Source organism: Triticum urartu, chromosome 7, assembly GCF_003073215.2.
Source record: "Triticum urartu cultivar G1812 chromosome 7, Tu2.1, whole genome shotgun sequence".
Lineage (NCBI taxonomy): Eukaryota > Viridiplantae > Streptophyta > Magnoliopsida > Poales > Poaceae > Triticum > Triticum urartu.
In genome coordinates this window covers 141,874,795-141,883,685 of record NC_053028.1, presented here as the reverse complement: position 1 = coordinate 141,883,685, position 8,891 = coordinate 141,874,795, and the positions used below count along the sequence as shown (strand labels likewise).

At 42.4% G+C, this 8,891-nt stretch overlaps 1 protein-coding gene across 5 annotated transcripts; it reads right to left on the bottom strand.

Annotated features, from left to right (window-relative positions):
• Positions 1 to 1,064: 1,064 nt before the first annotated feature.
• On the bottom strand, positions 1,065 to 7,659 carry LOC125519282 (amino acid transporter AVT1I-like). Of its 5 annotated transcripts, XM_048684141.1 has the most exons (7): positions 7,499 to 7,659; positions 7,282 to 7,428; positions 6,996 to 7,140; positions 5,831 to 5,914; positions 2,990 to 5,391; positions 2,244 to 2,851; positions 1,065 to 1,915 (listed from the first exon to the last, which is right to left on the bottom strand). In XM_048684141.1, exons 5-7 carry the CDS (start codon positions 3,063 to 3,065, stop codon positions 1,400 to 1,402), a joined length of 1,200 nt encoding a protein of 399 aa, XP_048540098.1. In that variant the 5' UTR covers positions 3,066 to 5,391; positions 5,831 to 5,914; positions 6,996 to 7,140; positions 7,282 to 7,428; positions 7,499 to 7,659; the 3' UTR covers positions 1,065 to 1,399. The 5 variants fall into 5 exon arrangements, with proteins under 5 accessions (XP_048540098.1, XP_048540097.1, XP_048540096.1 ...); XM_048684140.1 differs by lacking the exon at positions 6,996 to 7,140 and having other exon boundaries at positions 2,990 to 4,173; positions 4,278 to 5,914; XM_048684139.1 differs by lacking the exon at positions 6,996 to 7,140.
• Positions 7,660 to 8,891: the final 1,232 nt, after the last annotated feature.

Below are 8,891 nucleotides of genomic sequence, written 5' to 3'. Positions count from 1 at the left end.
CTCCCCCCGTTTCTAAATATAAGTCCTTTTAGACATTTAAAATGGACTACAGCATACGAATGTATGTAGGCATATTTTAGAGTGTAGGTTCACTTATTTTGCTTCGTATGTAGTCACTTGTTGGAATCTCTAAAAAGACTTATATTTGGGAACAATGAGAGTAGTTCATATTAAAATATCCAAAACATCTTATAATTTGAACCGAAGGGAGTACATATTTGTTTTGAATGTATCTATATTGATGTGTATCTACCGTTCCCGCAACAACGCACGGGGTATCATCTAGTTGATCTGAGTGTCCGTCCCACCTTTGTGCTTGGGCCGTGACATCCTTAGTGGAGATAGGGAGAAGTTAGCAATGAAACTTGTGCTTAATCAAAATAAAATTGCAGATTTTGTTAGCTAACGTGGTAGAACGAAGCTCCGCACGGACCTTTTTTTTCAGCCGGGCTCACAACCCTTTCCATTAATCACTTAATGGGAATATTCCAGTATATATAGTAGTTCAGACACAGCAAGGAAACTAAAACTAACAGAGATAAGGGAGCGGGAAAGGGACGAGCTAGTTGGAGCATTAGCAGGAAACCCGCTGTGGATGCTCAAGCTCGAGGTATCCACCACGCGGCGAAAACCTACTAACATACAAACATCTCAAGACCCTCCTGTGGTTGCAAGACGCTCCTGACGCTGTCGCATATCGCATACCTTATGCCTGCAGATTGTAACTCTGTTTCTCGTTAATATTGTGTACTTCTTTGGGTATGTCATGTATTGGTAGGCAGTACATCAATGCATCAACATATGGGCAGACCAGATAACTTCAGGAAGAGCAGATAACTTCAGGAAAGCCACGAGCACTGCCTCATTCAACTTCAGCGTGTGTGTGTCGACATACCTGAATGCGCACCAATAATCCAATATCCTTATCGTCGCGGTCTGGGTGCTTTGAGGTGCGAAGAATTCACAGTTATACAACATAAAAATGTTGGAACAGCAGACTTTTCTTATCTGCAAGAAAAAGGCTGAAACTCTGCTGACCATGAGCAGCAGCAAGAAACAGCCACTAGCTAGACATCAGGCTATACATACATTTGAATAATGTTTATAACATGATAGGTACAAGTAGTTTCTTCTGAAGTACTCCCTCTGTCCCATAATATAAGAGCGTTTTTACACTAGTGTAATGTCAAAAACGCTCTTATATTATGGGACGAAGGGAGTAAGTCTCAATACTACACATCTTAGGGATTATTCCTATCCAGTCTTATGTAAGCTAAATTCCTATCTATATCTTGCCAGAACATAGGTACAGACTACAGAGTACAAGCATGATTGCGCCATACTAGAATAGGCTCCACTGCATATGGTTGTTCATCCACATCCATGCTCATCATGCATTTCACAAGCTCTGGATGATCTGCTTCAGCGAACTGGAGGTGCCAACGACCACAAGCCCTACCCCGACGACGATGATGCCCACGCAGACCACCTGCTCGAACCCCACCTTCCTGCAGGTCCTGGACCTGATCTTCAGGTAGCAGGCACATGGGAGCAGCATCGTGGCGGTGCCGCTCAGGAATGAGCCGGTGAGCGCGACGGCGTAGGCGAAGTAGGGCACGACGAGCGCCACGATGGTCGTGCTGACGACCAGCGACGTCCTGATGGAGACGCTCACGGCCTTGTTCTTGCCGACGTGGAGGGTGTCCTCGATCGCCTCCGCTATCGGAGTGACCAGCAGCGCGAACTTGGTGAACGGGTTGATCAGCGTGGTGTAGATGGCGATGCTGGAGCTCAGGTTCCTCGATGGGAGGTTCAGCGTCACCTGGGACTTCAGTGACTCGCCGTACATCAGGTACCCGACGACGCCCATCAGCCCATAGCTGAGAGTGCAGATGATGAAGCAGAGGAGCAGCACCTGAAATTGGGAAAAGGGAGAAGAGGGGTTAAGCACAAACGTGATTCCTTGGTACTGCAGCTTTATGTAATGGGAAAGTTTTGACAGGATTCCAGTTTCCAGAATCGGAGTGCTGCTACAACATGTATTTTATCCTATCAGTCAAAAAGGTTATACTATTTTGCATTGACTTGGAGCATGTAAAGCAAGATTTAACCATAATAGTTGGGGGAGGCTAGGATTGGTCGTGGTTTCCAACAAACAAGTACTAACCTGCCACACAAAAGTTATATTTGCTTATTGGTCAAAGAACACAAAAGATCGGTGAAAGGGTTTCTGCTTTACTTACTGTTGGGAACATCTTTCTGTTGCTCATTCCAGTGTATATCATGGGGAAAACTGCATGGCCGCTGAAACAGAATGAGTATAGGCTCATGGCAGTTGGAATACCAGCCCAGTGGACAAGCACGCCTCTCTCGTGGAAACCAACACCATCAAATGCTCCTACCCAGATAACAGCCGCGATGAGAATGACGGAGGCCACGATTCCTCCAACAGAGACGTACGCAAGCGCACTTAAGCTCCGAAACCATGTCGTTGGCAGAACCAACAGGCTGAAAATCAGAACAAACCCTTGCTTGCCTCCAATCTTGAGCCCAGCAACATGGAAGTCGACGCTTGGAAATAATTTCTCCAAGTTATCACCTTCCAATATCATGAAATCGATTGCCACAAGGTACAGCTCCAGGTACATGAATATTGCTACTATGATTCTTCCTTTCCGGCCAAAAGCCAGTTCACCTATATCAGGATAGGTCTTAACAAGTGAGCTTGAATCTATGCATCTCTGCAGGAGAATCCCAGTGTAGAAGCAGATTATTGCTATGGTTGTGAACATAAGCACGCTCAACCATCCTCCTTGAGACAATGCATAAGGAATCGATAATATTCCAACCCCTGCAAGATAGAAAGTTAATACTGCAAATTAGCAAGGTTAAAGAGGACATATGAGGCGGCACAGGAGTAAGTAAATAGATATAGTATGACTTCTCCAGTCTCATGCTTGAACAAAAACAGAGAAAGAATGGAAGAAACCTGAGAGGGCGTTAACTCCATTGAAGCAAGTTTTGAGGAAGCTCGTCCCAGACTTTCGAGGAGTACTGGTGTCCATCACAAACTAGTAGTGCTGTTGGACTAGACTGTGTTCATTACCTTGCCTTTTAAAGACAAGGGTGGTGCATGAAGTTGGCATTAGCAGAGCACTTTCTTGTGATAACTGACTAGATGTCCATCTCTCAAAAAGAAGGGAGAAAAAAAATGCAAAAAAAGCACTGACTGGAGTTGCAAGGGCGGCAAAGCGGATCTGTACAATGTATGTTCGATTTCTCACTAACAGATATGTACAAGAGGCTGGGGATCTAAGGATACATGCCCCAGAGATTAAGGAAGGAAAGACGCCCATCAAAAATGCATGCAGCAGCCATGCAAAAAGCATGTGAAGTTGCTCCGTCTTCTGAACACATGTTAATAACTAGGATATTTATAGGACCAAGACTTCTGAACACATGATTCTGTGCAGTCTATTGCTCTTTTCCTTGGATTATACAATCCAAATATCTTTAAAGGTAGGCTAGTACTTTCTTCTTTCATGATTGCACGCGCAAAATTTGTGTGATGTCAGGATGCAAGAAAAATATTCAATTATTATCACCCCACCGTAGTGTATATCCATGAATTCGAAGATAACAGAGGTAGAAAACCCGGTTAGCTAGAAACCACTCCCTCCTTCACAAATATAAGATGTTTTGGATAATTCAATATGGACTACATACGGACCGAAATGAGTGAATAAACACACTAAAATATGTCTATATATACATCCGATTCAGAAAAAGGTTAAAACATCTTATATCTATGAACGGAGGGGGTATATACAAATTATTCATTACAGAGAGTGAAAACATATACATACTCAACAGCCAAGCAATGTTCTAGAGGGAAACTGTTACCTAACAAATGATGTGAATAAACCCAGAACAGTAAATTATAAATCAGACGTATATAATGACTAAATTCTGAAAATAATAAATATTTAGTCAATATATATTAGTTACTGCCAGTATGGAACCCTTGTCAGTTGGGGTGTGGTGGGAACATGGTGTGCGCAGCTGGGAGGCCTGGGTCCAATTCCCAGTCATGTATTATATACTCTTACCTCTCATGTGAAAACAGGGAGTAAGAGGGAGCATGTTAAGACTGCTCAGAGCACATATACAAACCTTGCAGAATAAAAATATGTTCCAACATGAGTAAATTGTAGAAGTTTGAATAATAATAAGCATAATTATGAAGCACTATGTGCTTCATTCAAATCATTACGTACCTGCACCAAGCAGAATGATGGCACAAGACTGTATATGCGGCCAGAACCTCATCTTTTGAAAAATAATGACACTTCCCACTATGTGATGTCTCCATTCTGACGATAACAAAAGTTTGTTGCACCCAGCAAATGTGCCAACCATAAAGCTTTCTGCTACCTTGTTGCAGCTAGCCCTAGCTAATCCATAAAACATCACCTCTCCACTAAATTTGCCTATTCTACATCTGGTGGGATCATATCAAATAATGAGTGCCAAAATAATATAACATATGTTTTCCGCAATCATAAGAATTTCACTCTTTGTGGTTCAACTGCATTATTTAAATCAAAGCAGCTGAAAAAGGAACTGCTTAGTATTTAAGCCACATGGGTGTGCTCTTCAAAGGTGCCAGGCCAAGTATATAAAGCACATTGACTGAAAGATCACAAACATGAGCACTTGAAAAAACATTCTCTTTTAATTCTTTAACAATGACAAATACAAGTTTTGTGCCAAAAGTAAAACACCAACCAGTCCCACGAAAATGTAAGGAATAAGCATTTTGTGTCCAGGGGGGACCACGTCGTTGTTGTGAAAAGTTCCATAAAGTATCACGATACAATGTTCCAAAATTCCAGAGGATCAGTATCATATTCGTTCTTGACATCAAGAATTCAAGATACAAGAAAGACAAGTTGACAGTCTTGGCATAAATGAAGAGTGTAAGAATGAATGTCTTTTCTGGTCCTTGATATCAGGATGAATTTGACATCAAATTTTAGCACTTTTATGCATTACATTTACATCCATGAATTTTGTTAATATTCTTGGAACATTGTATCATGCACTTCTCGCCATTGGAGCGTGGACTAGGGAACCAGTCAGTTTTCCAAGTATCGTTCATCCAAAGGATGTATCAATTAACATATACTGAGTTATCTGTTCTTAGAAATGAAGAGCGGAGCATCAGCAAACACATAGCATAATTCTTAGATATGAAATTGATCGGTTCCAGGGCACTCCGGTGAGGTAACACAAGAGATGACACAGTGGTCTCCCTCATGGTATCCTCTTGAGTCTTCTCAACCTGTTAAAGTTGCTTCGGGTGGTCCACCATGTATCCTCCTCCAGATTCTAAAAGTAAATCTCCATTGTCACAAGTGTCAGTTGCGTACTTCCACACGTATCAGCTCAGTATCACTTTGGTCATAGCTAAAAGCTACATCATGCATTTGTGTTGCATTAAAGAAAGAGCAGTTTTAACATGGTCCCTCTTACCCCCTCTTTTCACATGAGAGGTAAGAGTATAAAATAGATCTTAGCCGTTGATCTCATCAATGAATGGCTTGATTGACTCTTACCTTCTTACCTCACATGTAAAAAAAAAGAGGTAAGAGGGACCATGTTAAAATTTGCCTTAAAGAAAACATATAAATTATGTTAAAAAAACAGTTGCAAGCAATTTCATTCAGCATTCCCATTGCATATAATTTCTGTCTGGCAATGGAAGTAGAACTTGGTTACATTTACTAATATTACAGGATAGTTCCCTTTATAAAGGAAGGATGCAGACCTGCAGATGGCAAAAAAAGTTGCCACTCCCAGAGATATCCAGCCACCAGAGTTGTCATCAATATAAATCAGCTCTCTGTGAAAGCTAGAGGCATATCAAAGAGAGGGTAAATGAAGAGTGTTCCTCAAAAGAAATAGCACAAGACATGAAAAATGTGCTCAGTTTCTTAAAATGAATGTGCTAACAAGATAATAGAAATAAAGCAATGAAAGCTAGCCAAAGTTGATGGAGGCTGTAGCAGCAAAGAGGTGATCATGATTAGATATCCTTTAATGGTAAAGTTACCAGACCTGTAGCTTAAGATGCTAGGTGCAAAGCAGTAGAATATTAGCTTTTTTTTCTCGAAGGTAAGTAGCTTTGCGTGTGTTTTCGGCCTACATTTCCAACATTTAGGGCCTAAATAGAGTGCAGAAACTTCACATCAACTTTGTTGAGAATAATATGACGCCCGCAGAAATTCCACAACAAAACCTCGTGTTCCAGATTCCAGAATATTATGTTTGGGAAGAAACAGAAAAGAGCATCAAAACCAAGAATACTTCAAGATCGCTTCTGTACTGATTCAAATAAATAGTCAAGTGTGGTTCTTTCTGTATGATAAAGTCCCCTCCGAAGACCATCCCTTTGTGTTTTTTTCTGGTGGGCAGGTGGAGTCTATAATAACAGACACAAATCACACGATTCTGTTAGCCAAATTTGAACAAGCTTTCATTTAGGGCCTATATAGAGTGCACGGACTTCACATGAGCTTTGCAGGGAAAATATGACTCCTGCACAAATTCTTACAATAAAACCTCGTGTTCCAGATTCCAGAATGTTATGTCTGTGCAGTTGGGTGTGGTGTTTTTTCTTTTTCTTTCGAGGTAGGTGTAGTGCTTTCAGAACGTGGTTGTGTCAAATACAATATGTTCTTGGAGAATTGAATAAGCCCCCCTTTGAAGACTATCCATCTGTTATTTTTTCTATTGGGGGGTGGGGGGAGTCTCGGATAATAGAAGCAAATCACGGTTCTGTTGGCCGACTTCGAACAACATTATTATACAATAAGCTTTGATGGAGAAGTTTTCAGAATTATCCTGGTCATGGCAGACCACGAAAGTCCCAATATATTTCAGAGGAAAACTTAAAGGTGAAAGTCAAAGCGAATAGAAGCATGAATGCGCACCTACTCAGCAAGCACATGCTGGTGTGCTCCCCAGCCCAACCCAAGTGCAAGTGAAATCTGTCACCCTGTGTGTGCCTCCCACTGTCGCCGACAGTTCACTCTCTGTCCGAATTCTCGCCAGTTCCTCTCAGATTTTTAATCCACCCTAACATGCCAAGACGCCCATCCACACATTGTGCATCGGCACTAAAATCAGGTGAGGAATTGCGCTGGTACGGGACAGCACTCATGGCCCGTCCAGCCAACGAACTGAATTCGTACCAGTTAGGCAGTGGCAGTCACTTACAGTTCAGTTGGCGCCCAGCAGCTCCGGCTCCGGCATCGCTTCCCCGATGTGCCCTCGCCTGAAATACCCACGGCGCGGACGATGGCCGCACGGCGCCGTCGGCCAGCGGCGGCATCAGGCACCAGCGGCGCCATCCCGACTCGAAACCTGAAACGCACGGGCGAAAGGAGTCAGGGCGCAGAGGACAAAACCAAGCGTTGGCCACACATGAACTCACCGGAGGCAGTGTGAGGGGCAGGCGCTCCGAGGCATCCTGGTGTTCTGGGAGGGAGAGGGGGGCGAGGGGCTCTGTGGCGGGCGCACCGCCGCAGTCGCGGCTTCTATGGCTCCCCGTGAAACGCGGCGACCGCCACTGTGCCGGAGGTCATTCGCTCAGCCGCGGAGACAGATTTTTTTATAGTTTATTTTTGAGAAAAGTCGCGGAGACAGATAAGATGCTAAACACATTAAATAGCTTAGCAGCTATACTCTCCAATGCATAGATGCTTAGCTTATTATTGCTAAGCTTACTTTATTTAATGATTTAGCAACTAAAGCTCTACATGTATTGGTGGGCTTTCTTTCTTTAATGTTTTGCCTAGGTTCACGTGCTTAGCATTGTTTCTTCCTGGGATCATCACACTCATCTCTCTCCTCTTAAATGACTTGCCACATCAGATTTTTTGCCTACGTGAAAGGCTTAGCACCTGTAAAAGATGGAGCATTGGGAGGGACCTAACACCCATGTTTGAGAGGCCCGTCAGCTCAGCCACGTCACTTTTTTTTCGAGTAACAGCCACATCATATTTGTTGTCGTATAAAAAATGTTGATCATGTATTTAAACAATGTTAAACGAGTATTTAAAAAATGTTGAACACCTATTTGAAAAAATGTTGATAATGTATATGCAAATGTTCAACAAGTATTTAAAAAAATGTTGATCATGTATATAAGAATATAGAATGAAAAACAAAAAGAAATAAAGAAAAACCAAAAAAATGAAAACCAATAAAGAAACAAAATAAACCGAAGGAAAAGGAAAAGGAAAAAAACTGAAGAAACAAATGAAAAAACCTGGAGAATAAAGAAAAACAGAGAAAACCCGGCTTGACTCGGTTCAAGTAGGAAGCACCTCACTTTGCCTAGCGTGAACAGTAGCATGGCGTGGTGGCTACGTACGCTTGCTCTTTCATGGGAACCAGGGATCGATCCCTTGTTCTCCCTTCCCTTTTACCTTAAATGAGCGTGAAGTGGGCCGGCGCATTCAGGGAGAGATCCCTTCCACCTCACGGAATGCGATATATAGTCGCCGCGAGGAAACATGAGTAGGAGTCGAAGTTATTCTAAAAAAGGTAGCAACCAAAGAAAATATGAGAGGAAGATTTTCACAAATACTATGTTGGTAGTGTTTTAGTTTTCACGTGATATATGAAACTCGGACAACCTCCCTCTCGTAATTACTACAATGTTTAGGCAATAAAATATGGGCCGGCGCATTCAGCGAGAGATCCCTTCCACCTCACGGAATGCGATATATGGTCGCCGCGAGGAGACATGAGTAGGAGTCGAAGTTATTCTAAAAAAAGTAGCAACCAAAGAAAATATGAGAGGAAGATTTTCACAAATACTA

Excerpts from the sequence above, each read along its gene's own strand:
- LOC125519282 (XM_048684141.1), bottom strand. The coding sequence starts at position 3,065 with ATGGACACCAGTACTCCTCGAAAGTCTGGGACGAGCTTCCTCAAAACT. Across the intron at positions 2,852-2,989 it reads TGGAGTTAACGCCCTCTCAG|GGGTTGGAATATTATCGATT; the intron begins GTTTCTTCCATT and ends TCTATCTTGCAG. Across the intron at positions 1,916-2,243 it reads ACAGAAAGATGTTCCCAACA|GTGCTGCTCCTCTGCTTCAT; the intron begins GTAAGTAAAGCA and ends TCCCAATTTCAG.